This window comes from Cibotium barometz, chromosome 25 (assembly GCF_041138505.1).
Source record: "Cibotium barometz isolate CiBa-2024 chromosome 25, ASM4113850v1, whole genome shotgun sequence".
Lineage (NCBI taxonomy): Eukaryota > Viridiplantae > Streptophyta > Polypodiopsida > Cyatheales > Cibotiaceae > Cibotium > Cibotium barometz.
The window spans coordinates 46,102,654-46,130,263 of record NC_141070.1 but is presented as its reverse complement, the minus strand read 5'-3'; the positions used below and the strand labels follow the sequence as shown (position 1 = coordinate 46,130,263).

The 27,610-nt window shown below is 45.7% G+C and overlaps 1 protein-coding gene across 1 annotated transcript in view; it reads left to right on the top strand.

The window, feature by feature from the left end:
• The first annotated feature begins 756 nt into the window (after window positions 1-756).
• Window positions 757-27,610, top strand: part of LOC147624630 (selenoprotein family protein) — a 52,274-nt gene continuing 25,420 nt past the window's right edge. Inside the window, exons 1-3 of the mRNA XM_086820001.1 lie at window positions 757-1,008; window positions 1,472-1,530; window positions 1,780-1,961. Coding sequence (XP_086676127.1) covers window positions 846-1,008; window positions 1,472-1,530; window positions 1,780-1,961 — 404 coding nt within the window. The 5' untranslated portion in view covers window positions 757-845. The remainder of the gene's footprint in view (window positions 1,009-1,471; window positions 1,531-1,779; window positions 1,962-27,610) is intronic.

Below are 27,610 nucleotides of genomic sequence, written 5' to 3'. Positions count from 1 at the left end.
GACATAGAAGCTCAGAGAACGAGAGAGATGAAGCTCGATGCTAGAAAGTACTCGATGATAATGATTTGAAATGAGTGGAGTACAAAAGTAATATAGCCCTAGCTCTAGGGCTAATGCGGCTAACACATAAGAGTGTGTTCAAATGAGGAAAAAACCCTTGCCAGCACAGGGTAAAAAGTGCCCGTGTGTAGGGTTGTTCACATCAGGGATTTCCAAGCTAACAAAGGAATCGAACTGATACATGCTATATTTAACAACGTATCATACAAAACATTGCACATCATTGGAATATACAAATCCCCAACAACAAACACAAATACTTTCCTACAGCTCCTACAAGAAATCTTACACAAAGTAAATTTGCATGAGCCTATCATTACTTCAACATAAACATAATAGCTAAAAACCGACCTTGAGCACATCTTTCTAACAGTCTCTTGCAAATAAATCATTCATGAAGCCACAACAATACATGGATCAACCTTGGCCTGCATCTGGACAAATTTTGACATAAATACAATGTTAGCTGGAACAAACCATTGCTATTGGTCTGATCATTCCCCCACATACATCCATATTCCTAGGCAATGATACCTTGCCAATGAGGAATCGAAACTCTATTGAACCCACACATTAATTCGAACTTGGATATGTTTTAAACATAAGGTTTGGCCATAAATGAAAAATTAGTATAAATTTTCCCTTGTACATGTGATCTAGTGAAAATTTTCAGCTTGTTTTAAATATCGGAGCTAATTTCTAATTTCATTAGGCTACTTGTTTTGAAAACCCTATAAGCCTCACGGTCCACCCAAAGGTCGAGAAAAGAAAAATATAATTCATCAATGGCTATTGCAAAGCAATGGCTCCTTTGCTTTCTGTCACTTTACTTGGGCTTTCATGTTGCTCGTGGTGAGGAGAGCGCTAAAAGATGTGAAGATCTCGGCTTTACGGGCCTTGCCCTCTGCTCCGACTGCGATTCTCTAGCAGAATTCGTCAAAGATGACGGTGTGGTTAAGATCTCATGGATTTTCCATTCTAGTACTCACGTGGGCTATTTTGTGTGTGTGTGTGTGTGTGTGTGTGTGTTTGTGTCTTTGTATATGTGTGCGTGTATGTATGTATGTACTTCATTATGATATTTTGCTATGCGTGCATGATGTATTCCACAATGTGGCATGCCTGTACAACATCACAATATAAGCATTCATACATACTCACTTACAAATGTAAACTATAATGCATAGTTTCATGACATTAACATGTACACATTGTCATCGGAACATGTATGTATGTGTATTCCAATACAGACTTCAGCCTTATTTACAGAAGTCTTAACATGCACATACTGTGCTGTAGGATTTTCAATGCTCTCTGACTGGAGCTATCAGTATGGGCACCACCATAGTTTTTTACTAGTAGTACTGTATTTTTTGATGTGATGACGTAGTTCTCTGATGGTGTGGCACAGAATTAATTTCAGATTGTAGAGGATGTTGTGCTCAAGAAGGAGAAGACTCTATAAGCAGGGTGCAGTTCCTATCGCTTTTGCGCTTTTTTCCTTCCTTTCCTTTCGTATCTTTGCTGAGCACGTGCATGTGTTTATGAGCACATGCAACATGTTTTTTTATAAAAAATGGGTGCCTAACTAAGCATTGAGCTAGTGTCATTAATATTATGAAGTTTAACCTAATCTTGTCATTGTTATGCAATTTGCGATTTTATTTAACTGAGTTTTGTGTCACTCTTATGCCTACTTTTCTAGCCTTTTCTTTGCAGGTTACGTATGCAGGTGCAATTTTGGAGGTCTGCATGAGGAAGCTTGTTTTTTACCCTAATGTTCAGTCATTTCTTGAAGATGACTTGCAGCAATATTCCAGTTTTAAGGTTCAGTACCGTTATGGCTCACCTCCCAAGCTTATAATGCTGGATGAAGATGGGAACAACAAAGAAAGTATCAGGTGTGCATTATGAATTTGTTGCCACCAAACTTTTTCTAAATTCAGGCATTTAATAGTTAATCCTTTTTTTTAGGGATCACATGTATAGAGATCAAACTTACGTTGGTTAAGTCACGAAGGACTAAGTTTCCTTGGTGCTTCCTTGTTGAATGGAGACTTGAAAGTAGGTTTTCCAAAGGCTTGAAGTTGCATAGCATTGTGTCCCCATGAGTGTCCAAATCCAAATCTGCACACACACACACACACACACACACACACGTGTGCGCAGTGAAAGATGGAAAGAGATTTTCTTACGTCTACGAAAGATGCAAACCAAGAGTAATACATGTGATATGTGGGTAACTTTGAGAGAGAAGAAAAAGAAGAAGATTGTATTATTGTCCATTGGGGGCCAAATATGACCCATGGGACCAACAAACTAGTACAAGACAAAAAAAAAAGTCTCCTTCTATTACTATGAAGGGTAAAACTAGCAAGCTAGTGTTTGGCATAATGTGACTCGAGCACCTCTCTATGTTTGAAGAGTTGAGTGATGAATGCCCCCAAAGCAGTGGGTGTGGATGTAAGCTTTGAGAGAGAGAGAGAGAGAGAGAGAGTTTATGTTTAGTTGCACTGACCCTGCCACCTTGACAGGTTGCCTAACCTAAGGTCAATTTTTGAAAAATAACGTGCACCATGGAGTTGGTCAAACAACTCGTCAATGCGGGCCATTGGATACTTGTTCTTAATTGCCATATTTGTCTCACCATTTGGTCAACTAGCTCTCTCTGGTGCTTGGTGGAGGGGGTTGCAAAGAAGCTCGTGATGGGTAATTGGGATGTGTATGTGGGCTGCCTGTGGTGAAGTGGTCTATGTGTCGTTTGATCTCTAGTAGGTAAAGCCCCAAGCATCTTAGGATAGTCTAGAAATCTCGTGAGAGGCCCAAACCCCTCCCGAAAGAGACAGTGGAATCTCCCTTTGATCTCATAATACATTGGCATCTGCATATGTAGTGCTCCTCCGTCTCCACATCTAGTGTGCATAGCAAGCAGATTGTCAAATCCCCAAAGGATCTCCTGGTGGAACGCTCGTGGTACATGACTCAAAACTTGCAATAAACAAACAAACAAGAAGAGGGTGCAGGTGTCAAATCCCCTCGGATCTCCTCGTGTTCGATCTTGGTTCGAAACTCGAATCCTGCAAACAAACGAACAAACAAACAAGCAACATCTTGAAATAAAGCAGCCCCGATAGCATAGTCACTGGCATCAGTTTCAAGAACATAAGGCCGACTAGGATCAGGCAATGCTAAGATAGGTGCTTCCTTGACTTTATCTTTCAAAAGTCTGAAGGCCATAGCCAAATCGTTATTCCAAGTGATAGGCTGATTTGACTTACGTTCACAACCTTTCAATAAGTCGGTCATCGGTAGTGTGAGTTGAGAGTACTCCCGCACAGATTTCCGAAGAAAAACAACAAAACCGAGAAAAGAACGAAGTTGTTTCACTGTTCGCGGCATAGGCCAATCCAAAACCTTCTGAACTCGGTCATAGTCAATGCTCAATCCATTATACTTGGTGTCCCTATGCTGAAAAGAAAAAATATGACTAGACCAATCTATCTGGACTTCAAGAGGCTTAAACCACTCAATCCCTAATAACAAGTCTACATTTTCCAGATGCATGACATAGCATTCCAGAGTGTCTTTGTAGTCCTGAATCTGGATTGGAAGCATTTCCACCTTGCGATCCCAAACTTGCCTTCCCGTAGGTAGGCGTACCTCATATGTATGGTCGCTGAGTGTCGTATCAAGACTCAATTTCTGCACAAGTTTGTAGTTAATAAAGTTATGTGAACTGCTAGGGTCTAAAAGAATGTGAATCTTATGGCCATTCACTTCTCCATAAACTCGGAGAAGATCATGCATGTCACATGCACTCTGCACTCAGTGCATGGTGACAAGATGGCTCATCATCAGAAGTGCAGCAGTTGTACAGTCTTAGAAACCAATAGGATGATAATTGTCGTATGCCGTGACCCCATTGTACATCCTCAGCCCAGGATAAGTCAGGCACGAGCTACGTAGGTCATTCCTCAGCCTTAGTGGGTCAGTTAGTCAGTCAAGTCCCTTAACCCACTCGGAGAGAATCATTCATGCATGTAGAGTCAGTAGAAGCCTTAGGGTTTGCATCAGAAAGCACTCTGCATCCTGCATAATATGCATTCATATGCCTGTGCCTTATTTAGAACATCCCAGAAGCCTTAGGGAATTTACTAGGATTTATCTGGTATTTTTTCCATATTTAATAGTATCTATTTAGCATTATTTGCATTATTGGGCATTTATAAATATAAACTTTATTAAATGACCAACCTCCAGTTAGTATAAATAGGCTTGCATAGGGCTTAGTTATTCATTCAGTCTTCATTGTGCTAAGAGCTCTTCTCCTCAGCCCCAGGAGTATCCTTGCCTTCAGCCATAGACTAATCTAGCCCTTGGAGCTCATAAGCTTGCTTCTCCAGCCCTTTGAGAACCGTTGCTTCAGTTAGGCCTAGGCGCCTGCCATCAGCATCAAATCAGCCTGCATTCAGCATCAGTTCAACGCCAGAATTCAGCATACAGTCAAGCCTCAGTTCAACGCCAGAATTTAGCACAGCATACCTGCGTTTCTGTCCAGCCGTACAGCAGCATACCTGCGTTTCTGTCCAGCAGCCTCAGAACACCTGCGTTTCTGTCCAGCAGCCTCAGAACACCTGCGTTTTCAGTCCAGCAGCTTCCCTACAGGTTTGCGTTTCTGTCTACAGCAATTCTCAGCCCTGAATCAGCAGTTTGCATCAGTATCCAGCCTTCTGTGCATCTTCCATACATGCAGCAGTCATCTGGTGAAGGTAACACAGCATTCATAAGTGTTTACAGCGTTCTAACATAGCGAACAATCCACCATCTTCTTTTCTCAGCCTCAGGTGTGCAGCCCTTCCTCATGCCCTTGGGAAGAGTGCATAGGCTCAAGATCAGGTCATCAAGGTGTTTCTACAGCCGTGTACAGATTAGCCAATCTCCGATCCTCCGAGATCTTGCGTTTGGCTTATCTACAATCCACAGTCATTCTCTCTAAAGAAATAAAGCAAATACTATCTCGTTATCGGGATAGGGGGCCCTTCAGTGGGTAATTCGGGATCCAATCTGGTGTATAGTTCTCATATCTCTCTCTCTCATCTCTTTAAAGTTTGAAGTATTGAAATGGATTGCTAAACTCACGAAACTCAGGATACAGAAGACGGTGTGAGCATTTGTGTGACAGGATCTTCCAATACAAAGACTTGTGCTGCATATCACATTGGTATCAGATTCAGATTGTCCACACACACCGTATCCTAGCGTGGGGGCATCCTTGGATGGTTAGATTGCGATCCGGCACGACCACTGACTTCAGCATCATGTCTACAGGAGAGAGTACTCATCAGTCGGAAGACGTCTCCCCCGAAGGAGACCTTGTTCTTCCGCCTACAGCAGACACCATAGCTCTTCTTCGAGCTCAGAACCAGCTGCTCATGGAGCTGTTAGAAGTCATCTCCTGTCCAGTTTTATACACCAGGGCCTTTGTTGTGGGTGTGCCCGCCCTTATGAGGTGTTTTCCCATTTTTCCCCACACTCCGTATTTTTCCCCTATTTTTTCCCATTTTTTCTGAGGCTTGGGAGGGCTGCCAGGTGATGCCAGGAGCACCCTTTTGCTGGCCGACTGGATCTACTTCAGTCGTGGGCTTCAGGGCTGCTGGCCGACTGATTTTGATCAGGTTTTGGCACCAGATAGCTGGCCGACTGCCTGTATGCAGTCGTGGGACATATTTATCAGTCGTGGGCTTCTCTTCAGCTGGCCGACTGCCCTCTAGGGGGGTATTTATAGGACCTCAGCCCCCATACCTCATTTGTATCATATTCGGGATCTTCTTGTGTATATCAGAGCAGAGTTACACGCCTACATCTCTCTCTTTTTGTGCTGTTTTTTCTGCCTGCGTTTTTGCTCGTGTTCCCAGATTTGGTCATCATCTCCGCTGCATATTCTGACATGGTATCAGAGCCTAGGCTCTAGATAGGTCTTGGGATTTGTGTGAGCAAGAGGGGGCTGTTTTGTGGCTGATTGGTGGACTGTTTTGGACTGTTCGGGAAGAGGAGAAGCAAGAGGAAGGCGGGCTGATTTGCTGGACAGCCACTTGCAGGTATCAGTTCTTCTTTGTTCCCACCCACCCACCCTTTTCAGAGTACATCCCCGCTATGGCAGATCTGTTTGAGATGGCCGAGAGACATGTGAAGATCCCGACACTCCCCACGTTTCCGGTGGACCGTCAGTTGGACGGGAGCAACTACGGCATATGGAAGGTGATGATGGAATCCGTTCTGGAGTCCTACGATCTCGCCGATTTCGTCGTTGTTGGTGTTCCACGGCCGGAAGTAGAGGAAGGGGAGTTACCGTCAACCCGAAAGGACCGGGAGGCCCAGACGCAGATGTGGGATCGCGTCAACGCCAGGGTCCGTTCGTTTATTTTCCTCAACTGCACACCACAGGTAATCAATCATGTAAAGCACATGACGCTGGCCAGAGGTATATGGCAGCATTTGGCTTCTCTGTACAACAGGGTATCACCCATGAAGAGGATTTCTTTGGAAGTACAGATGCGGGTTATGAGCCCTGCAAAGTCGTCGACGATGCGGGAGCATATTAACAAGCTGCAGGCTCTTCAGCAGGAAGTTCTCCAGGCTGGGAAGGAGATATCGTCAGAGGACATGGCCATAACGTTGCTGTCACATTTGCCCTCTTCGTACTCAGCATTTTACTCGTCGTTGATTACCAGTGGCAGGCTCAGCACCATCACGTGGGAGGAGCTTGTGCCCATGGTCTTGGACCAGGAGGAACGATTTACGAACCCTCCTCAGGGTGGAGGTTCGGAGGCCTTTACTGGCCAACGGTCGAAAGGCCGTAACTCGGGCAAGGGGAAGGCTTCATCGGAGAAGTCTTCTGAGAAGATGTCCGACGCTGACCGCGAGAAACTAAAGGCAGAGAGGACCTGTAATGATTGTGGCGAGAAAGGCCACTACTGGAGGCAGTGTCCCAAGCGGAAGACCGAGAAGGGTGAAGACTCCTCAGCAATCACGAAGACTCCGGCTTTTGTGCACCTGGAGGTGATGGACACCGATGTTTCATTTTCTTCAGGCAGGGAGGAGATTGGAGGACTCTCCGCAATGGATACCAGGGATTGGATTCTCGATAGTGGTGCTTCCAGGCACATGACTCCTTCCCGTTCCAGTTTACAGGATCTCTGCAGGTGTTCTGGTCATATTCTTACTGGGGATACGTCCACTATCCCAGTTCACAGTGAGGGCAGGATGGAGATAGTTCCCGATGGCAGAGGGGGGAAGCATTCCTCCCAGGTGTTGTATGTTTCGGCACTTGGTTTTCATCTGTTGTCAGTGCATCAGGTTTGCAAGACTGGCGTACGGGTGGAGTTTGATGAGCATTTTGTTGCTCTCCGGGACAAAGCAACAGGCCAAGTGGTTTGGGAAGGTGGAGTGGAGAATGGAGTCTGCAGGCTTTCAGCACTCTCTCTCCCAGGTCCTCAAGATTGTGATGAGTGGCAGTATGGTAATAGCTACTCAGGTGTGGATACGCTGCAGGTGCGAGCTTTCCAGGACCAGATGGTGGATAGCTTGCCAGTAGATGGCAGCAGTTGGCAGGAACTTTCCAGTACTGAGGTTGGTAGTTCTTGTGTTCGTGAGTCAGAGGAAGCTGAACAGGTCACTTATGCTCTGATGTCTCGTAGTGTTCGGGACATAGAACTTCCAGTAGTTGAGGATGTTCTTTCCACGGGGACCTTTCGGAAAGCCAGGCAGGTGACAGGTGCTTACTTGCAGAAGGAGGTGGTTTCTGCAGGCTTTGTGGTTCCGGATTCAGAGGGGGTTGTTGACAGGTTTCATCAGGTTTCCGGGACTTGCTTGTGCACCGTAACAGGTGTTGATCCTTGTGAGCAGTGTGATGTCTCAGTGATTCAGAAGCTGTATGGTTCATGGATCTGGTTGATGGACACCGGATTGGACGGGAGCTTCCTGATGAGGCAGTTGAGCTCTTGGTTGCAGATGTCTCTTTGGGAGGCAGGATTGCGTTTCCTGTGGTTTCTGCGGCATGCGAAGGATCATGGACTCTTGTACACAGGAGGGGGATTGTTGGATGGAGTCCGACTCCACGGTTGGAGTGACTCGGTTTGGGGAGGAGATCCGGACATGAGGAGATCTACTTATGGCCCAGGAGCAGTTTTACGGAGCAGGAGGAGGTTTCATTGCAGGTTTGGGCTTCCACTGGAGGAACCCATGGTCATCCAGAGGCACTTTGTTCGTGAACAGATTGTTGCTGATGACATCTTGCTGGAGTTCTGTTCGACGGAGGACAGTACGGTGGACCTCTTCACGAAGTCGCTCTCAGGATTTGCTCAGGCGGCACCCCAGCTCCCAGTGGTTGGTCACACAGCCAGGAGCTGAGAGGGGGTGTTAGAAGTCATCTCCTGTCCAGTTTTATACACCAGGGCCTTTGTTGTGGGTGTGCCCGCCCTTATGAGGTGTTTTCCCATTTTTCCCCACACTCCGTATTTTTCCCCTATTTTTTCCCATTTTTTCTGAGGCTTGGGAGGGCTGCCAGGTGATGCCAGGAGCACCCTTTTGCTGGCCGACTGGATCTACTTCAGTCGTGGGCTTCAGGGCTGCTGGCCGACTGATTTTGATCAGGTTTTGGCACCAGATAGCTGGCCGACTGCCTGTATGCAGTCGTGGGACATATTTATCAGTCGTGGGCTTCTCTTCAGCTGGCCGACTGCCCTCTAGGGGGGTATTTATAGGACCTCAGCCCCCATACCTCATTTGTATCATATTCGGGATCTTCTTGTGTATATCAGAGCAGAGTTACACGCCTACATCTCTCTCTTTTTGTGCTGTTTTTTCTGCCTGCGTTTTTGCTCTTGTGTTCCCAGATTTGGTCATCATCTCCGCTGCATATTCTGACAGGAGCGTCTCCAACTCTTGGAGGCAGCAGCAGCACGTCCTTCTACACCTCCAGCAGCACCCGACTACATTTCCCTCTTCTTTCAGATGGAACAACAAAGGAGAGAGGACGAGGCCCGAAGGAAAAGAGAAAAAGAAGAAAGACGGGACTATGAGGAAGCCCAACGCAGGATCGACGAAGACTGGTGTCAGGTTGAACTTGCCGCTCGGGAACACCAACGTGAGCTTGATCGAGAACGTATGTTACTCGAACACCAACGGGAAAAGGAGGCCATACACTTGAGGTATCAGCAGCTCTCCTCAGTCTCCCCAGTCATAGGTGTCACTAGCCAGCAGCCCGCAGCAGCATCAACCACCATCATTCGCAGTCAACCAAACTTCAGTAAGTATGATGGTAAGTGTGATCATTCATCAGTTAATCAATTTATTCATCAGTTTAATGCTCATTTTCCATTAGCTAAGATCATAGACCCACAAGACAAAGTCCACTTAGCGGCTCCCCATCTCACTGGTGAGGCAGTCACTTGGTGGCAACATTGGTCTAGTATTCATACAGACCAGGCCACAGGTGTCATAGCCTTTGACTAGGACATCTTTGTCCATGACCTGAAGACCAGATTTCTCCCGCCCAGTACATGACCGGTCTGAAAGACGAGTTCTATGGACTCAGATAGAACGGATCCCCAGTGCTTCAGTTTTTCGGTAAGGTTATCACTTTAGCACAGCAGTTAGGGTTATCTGAGCAGGCCAAGATGGAGCAATTCATTCGTGGATTCGGTTCACAGTTCGTAACTTTGAACCAATTACATATGACCGGGCTCTGGCTCTTGCTCAGAATGAAGAAATGAAGCTCAACGGGGGCAAGCCCAAGCAGGCATCTCCGTCCAATACCAAACCCCAGCAGCAGCAATCAGCTGCACAGACAGGGAAAGGTAACGCTTCAAAGATGCTAAGAAGGACAACAGTAATAGCTCCAGTTCAGGGGGTAAGAAGGATAAAGAACCTAAGAAAACCCCTGATGAAAAGGTTAAAGCAGGCATTACTGGAGGTTATCTTCCTCCAGAGGAGCAAAGGAAGTACCAGTCAGAAAATAGATGTTTTTTCTGTCATATTATAGGGCATGGTAAGAAGGATTGCCAGAAATGGCAAGCTGCACAAGCCGCCAAAGCTCCTTCTGTCACAGTTGCCACAGCCTCCCTAGCTCCTCCAGCCCTGCCTACTACCTCAAATGCAGTTCAACTTTTACCTTCCATGCATCCTATACCATCCGTGGTATTTGATGCTAAGCAGGAGGGTGAGAGCGATATTGCTCAGAAGAGCCTCATCCGAGCTTATGGCTCTACCCAGGGCCGACAGTTTGTAGTCCTTTTCGATATGGGTAGTTCTGAAGACGCCATCTTTCCCCAGTTGGCTAATAAATTGAACTGCACATTAGTCCAATATCATTTGGATGTGGACGGGTTTACTCCTGGTCTTCGCACCCACATTTCCCAGAAGGCATAGCAATTTGCCTTTGAAGTTCAGAAGGCCTCATTTCAATGAGATTTCATCGTCTCACCTCTGTTAGGGTGTGACATGATCTTAGGAATTCAGTGGTTCCGTCAGTATGAGTCTATTCCCAATTGGGGACAGGACACTTTTACTATTTGTAAAGGTTTTCCTGAGCCTGTCATGATTCGGGGGGATAGAAGCATTCTTGGCATCCCATTGATTTCACATCTCCAGGCCAGACGAGCTATCCGCAAGGGAGTAGAAGGAGCATTCCTTTATATTCGTGCTCAAACAGTCCCTCCCTCATTAGTAGCATCCATTACATCTTCAGTCCCTCGGTTAGCAGACCTCCTATCCAGACATCAGGACGTTATGCTTAGGGACGATCTCCCGCCCAGTCTCCCACCCTCTCGCCTTGAGGACCATCACATTGATTTGGTCCCTGGATCAGATCCTCCTAGCAGGTTTCCCTATCGTCTTTCCAAGACTTTAGAGGGTGAGTTAGAAAAGCAGTTATCTGAGCTTCTCCGAGCCGGATTCATTCGGCCTTCTTCCTCCCCATTTGCTGCACCTATCCTATTTGTCCAAAAGAAGGACAAGTCTGCATGCCTTTGTGTAGACTACAGGGCATTAAACAAACTCACTATCAAGAATAAGTTTCCTATGCCGAGGATAGAGTACATTTTGGAGCGTTTAGACGGTGCTAAGTTTTTCACTAAGATCGACCTCAAGAGTGGTTACCATTAGGTCCGCATTTTTGAAGCTGACATTCCAAAAACAGCTTTTCGGACAGAGCGTGGTCACTACGAGTTCGTAGTCCTGCCAAGTCTAGACGAGATGTCCACTTCAAAGAAGGGGATTGGGTCGATCTGAGTATCATTGTCCGAAGCTTTCATTCCGTAGTTTTGGCCCTTTTCCAATAGTTAAGAAGATAAGTGATGTCTCAATGAAGTTAAAGTTGCCTACCAGTTGGACAATGCATGATGTTTTCCATGTTTCTTGGCTAAAACCATATGTTGGTCCAGAAGTGTTTGATGTTTCAGATGAACAGCAGCCAGACGTGGTAGACGAGGCAGAAGTGATTGAGCCTGAGTAGATCCTTCTTCATCGATGGAAGCATGGTTCCGGTCGACGGATTCGTCAGTTCTATACCCCCAGTTATTGGCGGACTACTTGGAAGCCATGAACCTGCGGCCAAGCTAATCAAGAGGGAATGTCACATGCACTCTGCACTCAGTGCATGGTGACAAGATGGCTCATCATCAGAAGTGCAACAGTTGTACAGTTTTAGAACCCAATAGTATGCCGTGATCCCATTGTACATCCTCAGTCCAGGATAAGTCAGGCACGAGCTACGTAGGTCATTCCTCAGCCTTAGTGGGTCAGTCAGTCAGTCAAGTCCCTTAACCCACTCGGAGAGAATCATTCATGCATGTAGAGTCAGTAGAAGCCTTAGGGTTTGCATCAGAAAGCACTCTGCATCCTGCATAATATGCATTCATATGCCTGCATAATATGCATTCACATGCCTGCATAATATGCATTCACATGCCTGTGCCTTATTTAGAACATCCCAGAAGCCTTAGGGAATTTACTAGGATTTATCTGGTATTTTTTCCATATTTAATAGTATTTATTTAGCATTATTTGCATTATTGGGCATTTATAAATATAAACTTTATTAAATGACCAACCTCCAGTTAGTATAAATAGGCTTGCATTGGGCTTAGTTATTCATTCAGTCTTCATTGTGCTAAGGGCTCTCCTCCTCAGCCCCAGGAGTATCCTTGCCTTCAGCCCTAGACTAATCCAGCCCTTGGAGCTCATAAGCTTGCTTCTCCAGCCCTTTGAGAACCCTTGCTTCAGTTAGGCCTAGGCGCCTGCCATCAGCATCAAATCAGCCTGCATTCAGCATCAGTTCAACGCCAGAATTCAGCATACAGCCAAGCCTCAGTTCAATGCCAGAATTCAGCACAGCATACCTGCGTTTCTGTCCAGCCGTACAGCAGCATACCTGCGTTTCTGTCCAGCAGCCTCAGAACACCTGCGTTTTCAGTCCAGCAGCTTCCCTACAGGTCTGCGTTTCTGTCTACAGCAATTCTCAGCCCTGAATCAGCAGTTTGCATCAGTATCCAGCCTTCTGTGCATCATCCATACATGCAGCAGTCATCTGGTGAAGGTAACACAGCATTCATAAGTGTTTACAGCATTCTAACATAGCGTAGAACAGTCCCACATCTTCTTTTCTTAGCCTCAGGTGTGCAGCCCTTCCTCATGCCCTTGGGAAGAGTGCATAGGCTCGAGATCAGGTCATCAAGGTGTTTCTACAGCCGTGTACAGATCAGCCAATCTCCGATCCTCCGAGATCTTGCGTTTGGCTTATCTACAGTCCACAGTCATTCTCTCTAAAGAAATAAAGCAAATACTATCTCGTTATTGGGATAGGGGGCCCTTTAGTGGGTAATTCGGGACCCAATCTGGTGTACAGTTCTCATATCTGTCTCTCTCATCTCTTTAAAGTTTGAAGTATTGAAATGGAGGCGCCTGCTTGGCCTGGCCTGGGCGCCCGCTTGGCCTGGCCTGGGCTGGCTGCGCAAGCCTGGCCGCTTGGCTTGGCAGGCCTGGCCACGCAAGCCTAGGTGCCTGCCAGCCGACTGGCCCTGGCCGCCCATACACTTGCGCCCTCAACCCCCCGTAGCATCATACAGCACCCGGCCAACGCACGTGACCAGCAGCGCAGCGTTCGCCTCGCATGCTCTCTCTCTCTCACTCTCTCTCTCTCGTTCGAACCAGAAAAGCAAACGTGCTTTTTTTCTTTTTCCTCTCTCTAGAGTACATGTGACTGCACAAACGATTCAGGCCAGCAAACGACTCTTACTAAACTACCATCCCCATCAACATGGGTCTCTTTGATGAAGAAAAAACACATGCTATTCTGAAAACAGCAGTATACACAGAAAAAACAGCAAGCTTTTTAACACATACCTTTCTTCGACCTCATCTTCTCTACCTACCGACTTGTTCGTTCACGAGGGACGCTCTGATACCACTGTCAAATCCCCTCGGATCTCCTCGTGTTCGATCTTGGTTCGAAACTCGAATCCTGCAAACAAACGAACAAACAAACAAGCAAGGGGGTGCAGGCCTGACTCACCTCCCAACCACGACAGCCATGGGCGAGCCCACAGTCTTGGCTGTCTCCACCGAGCCACGAGCTGAGCTAACTAGGTTGACGTACCGACCAATCTCCTCCTCGCGACGTCCCATACCGCCACGAAGCTGCCCTTGCGGGCCTCGAGACTGCGGGCGGTCGGCCTCGGCTGCGTAAAGCAGGTGCACGTCTGCACTAGATCCAGGCTCCAAGACCATAGAGTTCTCACAAACTCGCGAGACTCTCTATATCCCAATAACTAACCTTGGCCACCCTTCTATAGGCTCTTGGCCGGTCATCGGGCGTCCACACTTGGGCGCTCGCCCGTCCATAGTTGGGTGCCCGCCCGTTAGTGTTTCCCTAACTCAGCTCATCAATCAGCCTGCCTAGTTCCAAACTTACCCAAGCCTCGAAACTAGTCTTGCGTGCGTGTAGCACACGGTAGATACACACCGTGCACATGACAGCAGGCATGACTCACCTCCCAACCACGACAGCCGTGGGCAAGCCCACAAGACTTGGCTGTCCCCACCGAGCCACGAGCTGAGCTAACTAGATGGACGTACCGACCAATCCCTTCCTCGTGACGTCCCATACCGCCACGAAGCTACCCTCTCGGGCCTCGAGACTGCTGTCGGCCTCGGCTGCATGAAGCAGGTGCACGTCTGCACTAGATCCAGGCTCTTGACCATAGAGCTCTCACGAGACTCTATATGACTAATGACTAACCTTGGCCACCCTTTTATAGGCTCTTAGTCGGTCATCGAGCGTCCACACTTGGGCGCCCGCCCGTCTATACTTGGGTGCTTGCCCGTTAGTCTATCCCTAACTCAGCTCGCGAATCAGCTTGCCTAGCTCCAAGCTTCCCCAAACCTCGAAGCTAGTCTTGTGTGCGTGTAGCACACGGTAGATACACACTGTGCACATGACATACTCGCCTTCCTCTAAGAGCTCACTCCTGAGCTCACTAAGAAGGCAGAGTAATGTCTCTGAAGAGTAGTCAATGTCTCCCATGTAGCGTCCTCCTGAACACGATCCTTCCACTTGATCTTGTATTCCGTGAGATAAGCGTATTACGCAATCTTCTTTCATGAAATCCAAGAATCTTTTCAGGTTCGTGTGGAATAAATGTCATGTCCTCGACATCTATGATTTCTTGAGGAGTAACTAACTGGTCTGTTCCACCCAGTACTTCCTTAAGTCTACTGACATGAAATACAGGATGAACTTTCACATGAGAAGGCAAATCCAATTCATATACAAGTGAACCAATCCGTCGTGTAATACGAAATGGTCCACAGTATCTAGGGGATAATTTCGGAGATCGACCTGTCCGTAAAGTCTCGAAATCTTTCGGAACTCGCAAATACACCATCGTTCCTTCAGAGAACTCTCTAGGTGAACAATGTCTATTAGAATAAAATCTGTCTCGGTCTTGAGCACTTCTAATAGATTCCTTCGTAACTTGTAACATTTCTTGCATATCTTGCAAAAAATTACGTGCTGCATCATGCGAAAGTCCTGAGAATCCCACTATAACAGGTGATCTAGGTTGAAAACCATACATAAGCATGAAAGGACTAAAACCTGTACTCGTATGCTTAGTACTGTTATATGCGAATTCTAACATAGGAAGAGAATCCTCCCATGAACTTTGCCTTTTGGATACATATGCCCGAAGCATATCCTCCAAAATCTGATTCACTCTTTCAGTTTGGCCATCAGATTGAGGATGATCTGAGGAATGATCCAATCGGACATTCCTTCCAGGAGATTATCCAAGTGGTTGGTAGAATTGTAGGAATTTCAGTTTACCTATATGATGGAGGATAGCATAAGAGCTACATTGGCTGACATTCTGACATATAGGCAAAACCCTGTGGTGTTGAAAGAGGAAACAGTGAGAGAAGAGAGTGACTAGATGGAAGGACCCAGAAAAAGGGAAACTAGATGCTTATAATATGTTATTTGATGGATATTTCAAGAGGAGCTCAGGTATTATAAGTGGAGGTATAGTCATATTGGATCTAGAGGGAAAGAAGTATTTACAAAAGAGATTAAGTTGTAGGTGCAGACCAGAAATAAAGATGAATATGCTACTTTCGAGTATTCACTCCAGCCTTGGAGTCGGACTCGGTTCTTTGTTTCCCCTCCAGTGTCGTAGAAGAGTCCAAGATCCTTCGTACCCTGTAGATACCGCAAGATCCGCAATCTTGCATTCCAATGAGACTTCAAAGGCGTCTGCATGAACGAGCTCAACAGTCCCACAAGAAAGCTCAAGTCCAATCTGGTATTCAACAACCAAATCAATGAACCAAGCAGCTTCCGATACAGAGAGCACGGCTACCGAATCTGCTTGCTTCTTGGATGTCTTTGCCATTGCCTCCTTGGAAACTGCAGGCGTTGGAACGGGCCCCTCTAACTTAGGATGCTCTGCTGGCACGGTAGACTCCATGGAAACTGTGGGGTTGACCTCATCCTCTTCCGAATAGGATTTGGAGAGATCTACCTCCTCTGGAACTACTGAAACACTTAACTCATCCTCCTCCTCAATGGATTTGGAGAGAATTGCTGGAACTTCCTTCTCTTTCTCAATGCATTCGGAGAGAACTGTTGAAATCTCATCCTTCTCCTCAATGGATTTGGAGAGACATGCTTGAGACTGGGAAACTGTGATGACTTCTGGTACTGGATCTTCGGAAATTGATTTTGACTTAGAGAGAAATGTTGGAACTTTGGAGATTGTGATGGCCTCGAAGATTGGCTCGGGGACTGTTGGTGGCTCTGTATAACTAGACAATTGTGGTTCTTGGTTGACCTCGACCTGTGGATCCAACATTGTGTCTTGTGTCTCTATGGTATCCCTTTGTCTTTGGTCCTTGTTCTTCACCACACCTGCTTCCTCTATTTGATCTTCCTCCATGGGTGGACTCACCGCGGGACTTGTTGCCGTTCTTGCTTGAATCTCCTGTTGGCATTCTATCAACTGTTTCTCCAAATAATGATCTTTGAATTCAATTCCGTACTTCTTTCCCACTTCATGCAAATAAGAAATTTCATTCTTGCAATACTCCATCTCAGACTGAAGATACTCCATGCTCACTTTGCTAAGGTCGTCGTATTGATAGGAATCCATGAAGAGCTGCTTGCTGTTTTTATGCAGAAATCAGTCCAAAAACCCTAATTCTAGGCTTCTACATGCATGCTAGACTCCCTAGAATCATACTAGGCTGAAATCTAGACTTTCTAGCACTATGCTATGCTGAAATTGGGCTAAAAGCTGATGCAAAAACGCTGATTTACTGCAAAAAATACCAATGTAATATGACTACTATGCGGAAGCGTGCTTAAATGATGATTAATGCAAAGCAATAAAGATTAAAGCTAATCACATGCTCATGACATAGAGTAGAGAGAAGGAGAAGAGAGAGACTCTTTACCTAACCTACTCCTACTATATATTTTTGAATGAATGAGTAATTACAATGATTGTCATAGATCCAATGTAGATCTAGACTATGAATGCTATGAATGAACTTATGCTCACTGTTCTCCATTGTGCGTTAATGGAAAACACTGATTTGGAGATGTACTTGGCTGATCCAAACTGTTAGACTGCATGTCCTTGGTCTTGGCTCTGCAATCTGTCTCTGAATGATTATGAATGATCCATGACTTGCCTTTATATAGAAAAGTGATAGCAAGTCGTAATTAGGTCGGTTTTCACTTTTCAGGCCATAAAAAGTCATCAAAAATGTCATAAAATGTGTTCATATTGTGTCCATAATATGTCCCAACCATTGGTACATGTCTTGGGCACCTCCAGGCACCTATAGGGCTACCAAATTGTCTCCAAATTGCCCATATACGATCTCTAACTTTGCCCTTAAGGCGGTTGTAAGGAATAGTCATGTCTACGTGGCACCGGATTAAGGTGTGCACGTGACAACCAATCCGCATGTCGATTCCACAACGTTTGATACTCAATCCAGTTTGGCCCTCAATTCTGAGCTCGGCTAGTATTCAGTTTACAGACATGCAAATAAGTCTAGACGAGATGTTCACTTCAAGGAAGGGGATTGAGTCTATTTGCGCATCATGAAACAGAGATTGAAACAAGTGGACAAACGCTGTCCCAAGCTTTCTTTTCGTAGTTTTGGATCCTTTTCTATAGTTAAAAAGATGTTTCCATGAAGTTGAAGTTGCCCAACAGTTGGATGATGCATGATGTTTTCCATGTTTCTTGGCTAAAACCATATGCTGGACCAGAAGTGTTTAATGTTTCAGATGAACAGCAGCCAGACGTGGTAGACGAATCAGAAGTCATTGAGCCTGAGCAAGACATGGTTCCGGTCAAAGACTCCGTTAGTTCTATACGAAGTTTCGAGATCGAGGTACCCACGAAGGAGTTTGGCTAGACAAAGAGTTCTTTCAAGAGTACTCCCAATTGTAGGCGGACCAGTTGGAAGCCATGAACTTGCCCCCAAGCTAAGTAGGAGGGAATGTCATATGCACTGTGCACTGTAGTGCATGGTGACAAGATGGCTCATTATCAATCATAGTTGCAAGCATTCTTTGCATTCGTGCATTCGCATTCGAGAATGCCGAGTTTGCAAAAGACTGCATCGAGGGTGGATGCATTCGCATTCGTGGCGGGTAAAAAAATTATTTTTTTGGGCATAAATAGAATGTTCAAAGTCAATGCTTGAAAACACAATGAAAAACTTGAAAGCTTGAAACTTAAAAGATGTTAGAATTTAGAACTTAAGACTCAAGACTCAAGAATGCTGGAAATGTACTCAATACTCATATTATCGCATAAAGAGTGAAGTACATAAGTCAGAGTACTAGACTGTAGTCCCAAGGCAAAGAGCCCAACACACTAAAAGTGAAGTGTGCTCACACGGGCAAAAAACCCTTGTCGAGCCAAGGTAAAAAGTGCAGAGGTCATGTACATGGTGAATCGTGATCATTTATCATCTTCCTCTTCAGAGGAAGAAGATGAAGTAGCATCCTCATCTGTCTCAACAATATCAGCTTCAGCCTGCTTAGTACCAACTGCATGCATGTCCTATTCTTCCTCATCCTTCATAGACTCACGAGCCTCTTGTAAAGAAACAAGTCTCTCATCATCTTTCTCCTTGTTGATCATTTCCAAAGTTACCTCCACTTTCTCATACCCTCTTGCCTTGATTTTGGAAACAAGTCGAAGGTTGGTATGTATGTATACCAATTTCTCAGTGTTTGAAGGTTTCAACTTGTTCCTCTTTTTGGTATGAATGAGTGAGAAAGTGCTCCAATTTCTCTCACATGGCGAAGATGTAGTTCCTTGAGAAAGCACTCGAATGGCAAGTTGTTGCAATTTAGGGGTGCTTGCACCAAAAGACTCCCACCACTTTACCCCTTCATGCATTCTGCTTTCATCTAGAGCAAGTGGGCGAGAAAAAGTACCCTTCAATGACCTGTAATTATCCAATTCATCCATCAATGCACCTTGCTCGACAACATCTCCATGCGTATAACGTTCTATAAATGTCATCCATCCATTTTGCACCTCTTCATCTGCTTCTTGTCCCTTGCCTCTCCAAATTGGATGCAATACATAGCCTGTGGCATGAAGAGGAGAGTGCATCATGTCCCAACGGTCAACACATAAAGCCTTTACTTGGTTCAATTTGCATTCATCAACACCTGTCATTTTAAAACCGATCCCGTCAAGTGGGAAAGACTCCGTTGGACACCCACACGCGTAATAGCACAACTTTAAAACCACAAATGAAATGGACAACTTAATACAACTTGAAATTGAAATGAAATGAAATGGAAAGATGGACACCAGCACTGGGGCCGGAACGGGCCGACCCCCCCCTCAATATATGATATATTTATTGGGAGTATTTAACAAATACAATGCTCCATGGGTTCCAAGAACCAGATGATGTCCATGTACATATGAATACACTACCAAACAAATAGGCTCGAAGTCGACGCTCGAAGTAGATGCTCGAAGCAGAATGACCACTAGCGTGGTCCAATCTCTACGGTCCTGTGCTTTCACTGGACTCCGCGGAGAGCGCCTCAATGGTGTTCCGAGACCACGCACAAACAGGCGCTCCCGTACTAACGCCTGGCTCTCCCGATCTCAGCGCCTTTGGACCGCAATAGAGCTTGGACTACCCAGCACCGAATGGGTGTTACCGTGGGGAATGAATCCCTTATCAGATTTAAGACAAAGTACTTTATTTAAATATGAAAATTCACTTACTTGTGGATGGCAGAAGGAAATCCAATACCCATGTGTGCAGTTACTTGAGAGAATCACCAGTTGTAGCCACTTGAAGACGGAAGACGCCGCCTATGGAAAGGAAGTGCAACCTCTTGCCAAAAAGGGAGATGGAGCAGTCGCCTTAGGAGAAGTAAAGTCTTGTTGTAGGAACACAGCTACCAACAGAAGGAACAGCACCCACACATGTAGGGTAGAGTCGCCTGAGGGAGAAGAAGTAGGGGCTGCTTGTACACAAGGTACAACCGTCACCTGCAGAGAAGGAAAAGGTACATACTGTGGATAGCCGCGTGCTGGAGTACAACCTGCTGGTGGTGGACAACGATCTGGATGCAAAGCACCACTTGTTGGTGATGTACACGCAGCCTGCTGGTGTTGGACACACAGGCGGCTGCTTTGGTAGGCCGTGTAGGAGGATGGAGAAGACACTGGCGCCTGCAGGAGATGGACAGCAGCGACCGCCTGGCTGCTTCAGGTGGGGGCAGCCGCCTGTAGATAGTGGGCAGCTGCCAGCAGCGAGTATAGAAGTGCAACTGGTACAGCAGCCGCTTGTAGATGTACAGCCGCCTGAGTGAACATGCGCAGCCTGCAGGGGATTCAACGTGGCTTGCTGGTCTCAGAGAAGAGTAGCCGACTGCAGCACAGCCTGTATGGACAGGAAGCGTCTGGCTGCAGCTTGTACAGCGTGTAGCGCAGGGAGAGCAGCCGCCTGAGAGAGAACTAACGCAGCAGCCTTGAGCCCGTACAGTCGCCTGTAGAACCGGTGGAGCTGGCGCCGTTAGAAATCCCAGGAGATGATCGCCCGCGTGTCCTTCATGGAAGTCGTGGCTTCTTTTTTTATAAAAAAAATGAAGTGGAGTTGTACTATTGATGCTGGCTGGCTCCCCACGCTTGCATGTGGGCGGCCAGCTCTTTGGGGGTGTGGGTAGGTGACCATGCACCCACCCCCACACACTCACTTAAGTGGGGCTCCCCACCTTGGCCCCTAAGTGGGTGCCCACTTTTAAGTGAGTGTGAACAAATGACCTTATAAAATGAAGGGTTAAAATATGAAATATTAAAACAACATGTGCAATATACTTACCACCTGTTCACATGCACCAAAACTCGTCAGAAGACAGAGCAGACTTCACGACTCACTGGCAGGCGTCCCCGCTCAGTAAGTAACACGTCAAACAGGCAAACACAAAAATACAAGTCATGCGAAAATAGCTTCAAACATGCAGAACATGAGTGCATGTGCAAATAGTATCATGAACATATCTCCCGTTCATGGAACAAGTATAAAATATTTGTCGGCACAAAAATGGCACGACGTAAAATATAAAACCTGGTCTTCCTATGGAGTGACAGTCCCATAGGTAAGACACAGTTCTAGGCACGAGTCTCCCTATTGAGTGACAGTCCCATAGGCAAAACACGGCACGAATACTGGCTCTTCCATGGCGTGACAATCCCATGGGTCGAACACAGTCCAGGTCATACACGGGTGGCACCAGTCTGGCTCCCGTCCATACGACACCATCCTGCTAACACACGGGTGGCACCAGTCTTGTCAGCAAAATACTGGCCTCTTCACATGAGACACCGGCTGGAGATGGACCAAATGGTCGGCCAATTGGTGACATCCCCCCCGGGCTTCTAAAGAGTTGTCCTCAACCGAAAAGCCTCAAGATATGCCTGCAACAACTGTGGATAATCTACAAAATAGTCCTCATTTACCCACTTGGCATCAATAGGCAAATAGTTCTTAAACTTCACAAGGTATCTCCTGGAAAGCTTTCCTGCAGGTAGCTTTCGCTCCTTGTGAAAAACAATCTGTTCTGGCTGGAGGATCTCCTCAAGCTCCTCAATCTCTGGTGGATCTTCTGTGACAGGCTCATCAGGATCTGGCCCCCACATATTTCCGAAATAGCCTCACATGAAAGGAATTGTGAATCTTCCAACCAATGACTAGGTAAGGCAAGCCTGTATGACGCTTCATTGATCTTTTGAATCACCTTGAAGGGTCCATAATAGCAAGGAGAAAGCTTAGGATATGATCCTTCTCGTCCTGGCCTCTTCCGAAGCCTAGCCTTCTCAAATTTCAGCAATACCCCATCACCTTCTTTGACTTTCATGCCCCTTCTATGCTTGTCAGCAGCCATTTTATGCTTATCCTGAGATCTTGCAATGGCTGTCCGCACCTGACCAAAGGATACATCCAAGTCACGAACATATTCATCAGCTGCAAAAATCTCATCCTTTGTACGAAGGATGGGTGGGCAATACCACTTTGCCATAGATAATCTCAAATGGAGCCTTTCCCGTGGAAGCATGGATCGTATTGTTGTAGGCAAACTCAACAAGTGGAAGATACTTATCCCATGCAGTCTTTTGATCTGCCACATAACATTTCAATAAATCCAACACGGTTGAATTGCAGCTTCACTTTGGCCATCCGTTTGGGGATGATAAGCTGATGAAAACTCAAGTTTAGTACCCATATTATCAAATAAAGCCCTCCAAAAGAGGCTCGTAGTCCTGGGATCTCTATCCCCAACAATGGATTTAGGCATACCATGATGCCTGAAAATATTAGCAAGAAAAAGCTTTACCATATGATCAGCTTTAATGGTTTTCTTGACGGGCAAGAAATGAGCTTGCTTGCTAAACGTGTCCGCAATGGTCTAAATAGCATCATTCCCATGTTGGGATCTAGGCAAGTCCATAATAAAATCCATAGTAATACTTTCCCAAGGTTGCGAGGGAATTGGCAATGGTTGAAGCAAACCCTGAGGTTTTTGCCTGTCAAATTTTACCTTTTGGCAAGTAATACATGCACGCACATAAGCCTCAATGTCTTTACGCATGCTCGGCCAAAAGAAATATCTCTAAATCGTGCGTGTAGTAGGCATGATACCTCTATGACCAGCATAAGGTGGAGCGTGACATTTGTCCATTACCTTTGGACGCAAATCCTTTACCACACATAGGCAATTATCCTTCATAAGATAACCCTCGTTGATAACGTAAGAGGCATGTGAATGACCAGCCATCAAATCAGTCCATATATGGCAAAAATCAGCATCCAAATGATACAAATCTCGCATAGCAGATAAGTATCTATGAGAGGCCACTGAGACTGCAGCTACATAAGGCCTCCTGGATAGTGCATCGGCCACCACATTTTTCTTTCCTGGAGTATGCACAATCTGAAAATGAAACATGGAAAGAAAATTTGCCATTCTCATCTGCTTCTCTGAAAGCTTTGTTTGAGATAGAAAATATCTCAAGCTTTGATGATCTGTCTTGACTACAAATTCAGCCCCAAGAAGATAATGTTTCCATATCTTTAAAGCATGAATTACAGCCAAGAGCTCTTTTCCATAGATATCCATATGAAGCTCAGCATCATGCAAACGACGGCTCTCGTATGCAACTGCATGCCCTTCTTGATTTAGGACAGCTCCTATGCAATCACCACAAGCATCACATTCAACTACGAATGACTTGTGCAAGTCAGGAACAATCAAAACTTGACCACATATGATAGCATGCTTGAGCTGCAAGAAAGCATCTTGTTCCTTTGAAGTCCATTTGAAAGGAGTTTTCTTCTTTGTGAGATCATGTAGGGGAGTGGCAATCATAGCAAAATGCCTTATGAAATGCCTATAATACGAACATAATCCCAGAAAACTACGTACTTGATGTACGTTTTGCAATTCGGGCCAATTCCGAATAGTCTCTATCTTTGCAGGATCCATTGTAACTCCATTCTTGGATACAATGTGTCCCAAATAATGAATCTCTGAAAGGAAGAACTCACTTTTCTTGGCATTAATGAAAAGTTTATGCTTCCGCAACTCTTCGAACACTGTGACCAAATGAGTTCTGTGTTCCTGTTCATTCTTGGAGAAAACCAAGATATCATCAAAGAAGACTCCAGTGAACTTGCGATGGGGTCGGAATATCCTATCCATCATACGATTAAACGTAGCAGGAGCATTGGTGAGACCAAAAGGCATTACCAAAAATTCATATAATCCAAAGGCTGTCCTGAATGCAGTCTTATGGACATCTTGTGGTACCACTTGTATTTGGTGATAACCACTCTTCAAATCAAGTCTGTTGAAGCAAGCCGAGCCATCCAGCTTATCCAAAATATCATCAATACGTGGAATTGGGAATCTGTTCTTGATGGTAAGCTTGTTTAAAGCTCTATAGTCCACACACATACGGAATGATCCGTCCTTCTTTTGAACAAGAAGTACAGGAGAGCAGTAAGGTGAGGAACTGGGTTGAACCAAACCTTTCTCTAAAAGCTCATTTACCTGCTTCATGATTTCTTCTTGTTGTGCAGCACTCACTCGGTATGCGGGTTTGTTAGGAGGAGAACTACCTGGCACAAGATCTATGCGATGATCTTCGGGCCTTTGGGGAGGTAATTCACCTGGCAATGAATCAGCAAAACAGTCGTTGAATGCATGAAGAACATTCAGCCTATCATTAGACATAGCATCCACATTTTGATGATTTGGTACAAGGCTATCACGAACAAAAACCAAGTACGCAGAAAGACTCTTTTTCATTGCTTTATTAATTTGGATGTGTGATACAAGTGGGATGGAATCCCCTTCTTTGCCAGCATCAATAAAATGCATGCGGCCTTTATGCATAAAAGAAATCATATTGGACTTGTAGTCTTTGCGGGGCTCAAGCCTATGGTGCCACGGCTTGCCCAACAATACATCACATCCATTGAGTGGAGCAACTAGGAAATGTTCATTATCAAGGTAGCCCTGGATATGGATGCGCAACTTCCCTATCAATGGGGTAACCTGCACCTCTTTACCAATAAATGCAGCTTCGGCTTCAATCTGAGGTCCCATATTCTCAACCTCAATACCCAATGCAGCTGCCATTTGCATACAGATGAAGTTGTTAGTTGCACAATCATCAAACATGAATAAGGCGGGCTGATCCTTGATTTGCCCCCAAGCCTTGCAAACCATTCACTCTTTTGCATCATGACTTGTATTTCCTTGCACATCAGGAACTGCATGTACATTAGCCTTGGTCTGCTTGTCTTGGTGCTTTGGTTTGCGATCTGGGCATTGTCGAAACATGTGGTCTTTGCTACCACAAGAAAAACATTTTCCATCCTTGGCATATTGCTCTCTTTGCTCCGGGGTTAAGCCGAATTTGTTCTTCCTTGGGCCCTGATCTTTAGATGTGTTATTTTCAGCTTTACCACCCTTGTAGGCCTCCCGAAAGTTCTTTTTAGGTGGCTGTCCACCCTTTTGCAGATTTGGGACAGCCTTGTCTTTCCCCTTTGAACCTCCTTGATCCTGTTTAATCTTGAGTACCAATTGCTCCGTAGCAAGAGCAGAAGCTGTGAGCTGTTGCAAAGTATGTTTTGGGTGCAATTCAATGCCCGATCGATATGCTAGTTGCAGTCTAGAACGAAACTTCCTCTTTCTTTCATCCTCAGTGATTTGCATAAAGGGAGTTACTTCCAGCAACACTTTCCAGAACTTGTTAATATACTGTTGCACGCTTTCATTATCTCTTTGCTCCTACCTGTCCCACTTTTGAGTGAGAGTTTGCTCCGCATTTGGTGGCAAAAACTGAGCATAGAATCTGTCTTTAAATTCCTTCCAGGTACTAATAGGGTCCTTGGTGATCTTTTCAGTGATCCACCAATGAGCAGCAGTCCCTTTTAAAAACATGCTAGCATGGCCTACTTTTGACTTTTCTGTGAAGTCCTCATCGCTAAAAGCAATGTCGAACTGTGCCACAAATGCTAACACTTTAGAAGCATCATGCTCTCCATGAAAAACATCAAACTTAACCGATTTGTCACGTGCTTTGAATTCCTTGAGCTTTCTGGCATGAGGCTCATGGTCTTCTCTTTTTCTTTTTCCCTTATCCAACGGGGCAGCCCTATTTGCATGGGCTCCATGGGGCTGTCATAGAAGTTTCATGAGGCACGGTGGCATGTGCTCCACGAACTTGAAACTCAGATGCATGTGACTTACCTGCATAAGGCAGTGTCTCTCCATGAGACAACTCAGAAGGCAAAATTTTTTTGGCAGCAGACCCGTCACCCTTACCAAGAGATACTTGTCTTGAATGCATGTGACTTTCATGCCCTCCATGAGCACTGGCATACATATACCTGTCAGGCTTTGTGCCTTGTGGAGAAGATGCATGACGAGAGGTTACTGTTACCTCTTCCTTTTGCATAAAAGATTTCAGCCTTTGAGATGCGGGATCCCCATGCTTCAAACGAGGTGGATTTCTGAATTTCAGCTCTCCGTCGTCCCCCTCTTTGATATCACCTTTGCGGAGGAGGTAGGCAAGTGCCAACTCCCTTGGTTTCTTGCCCACTTCCCGTGCCATGGACTCGAAAGTTACATCTACCATTGCATCAGCCTTTCTAGCTTCAATAGCACTTTGCACGTGGGGGTCTTCATGCAGAAATTTTAACTCTTGCTCTTGTGCCTGCAAAAGTTTTCTCATATGTTCCATTTCAACCCTCATTGCATCAGGCTCTTGTTCAAGCATGGCTGTCTTTACTGGAGACAGTTGACCCTTTGATTCACTATCATTAACCCTTTCAAGGGGCTTGTGCCTTCCTCGCAGAGCATCGGAGCCACGAGAGGCACTAGATGGACCCCTCGAATTAGGCACTTCCAAAGGGTTGCCTTGGCTGTCCATTGAGTTTAAGCGTGCTAAAAGCGGGATGTTCAGTACACAGGTTCGTTTCCCCACTAAGAAGAGGGAAACAACCGTGCTCTGATACCAATGAAACTGATCCCGTCAAGTGGGAAAGACTCCGTTGGACACCCACACGCGTAATAGCACAACTTTAAAACCACAAATGAAATGGACAACTTAATACAACTTGAAATTGAAATGAAATGAAATGGAAAGATGGACACCAGCACTGGGGCCGGAACGGGCCGACCCCCCCCTCAATATATGATATATTTATTGGGAGTATTTAACAAATACAATGCTCCATGGGTTCCAAGAACCGGATGATGTCCATGTACATAAGAATACAGTACCAAACAAATAGGCTCGAAGAAGATGCTCGAAGCAGAATGACCACTAGCGTGGTGCAATCTCTACGGTCCTGTGCTTTCACTGGACTCCGCGGAGAGCGCCTCACTGGTGTTCCGAGACCACGCACAAACAGGCGCTCTCGTACTAACGCCTGGCTCTCCCGATCTCAGCACCTTTGGACCGCAATAGAGCTTGGACTACCCGGCACCGAACGGGTGTTACTGTGGGGAATGAATCCCTTATCAGATTTAACACAAAGTACTTTATTTAAATATAACAATTCACTTACTTGTGGATGGCAGAAGGAAATCCAATACCCATGTGTGCAGTTACTTGAGAGAATCACCAGTTGTAGCCACTTGAAGACGGAAGACGCCGCCTATGGAAAGGAAGTGCAACTTCTTGCCAAAAAGGGAGATGGAGCAGCCGCCTTAGCAGAAGTAAAGTCTTGTTGTAGGAACACAGCTACCAACAGAAGGAACAACACCCACACATGTAGGGTAGAGTCGCCTGAGGGAGAAGTAGGGGCTGCTTGTATACAGGGTACAACCGTCACCTGCTGCAGAGAAGGAAAAGGTACATACTGTGGATAGCCGCCTGCTGGAGTACAACCTGCTGGTGGTGGACAACGATTTGGATGCAAAGGA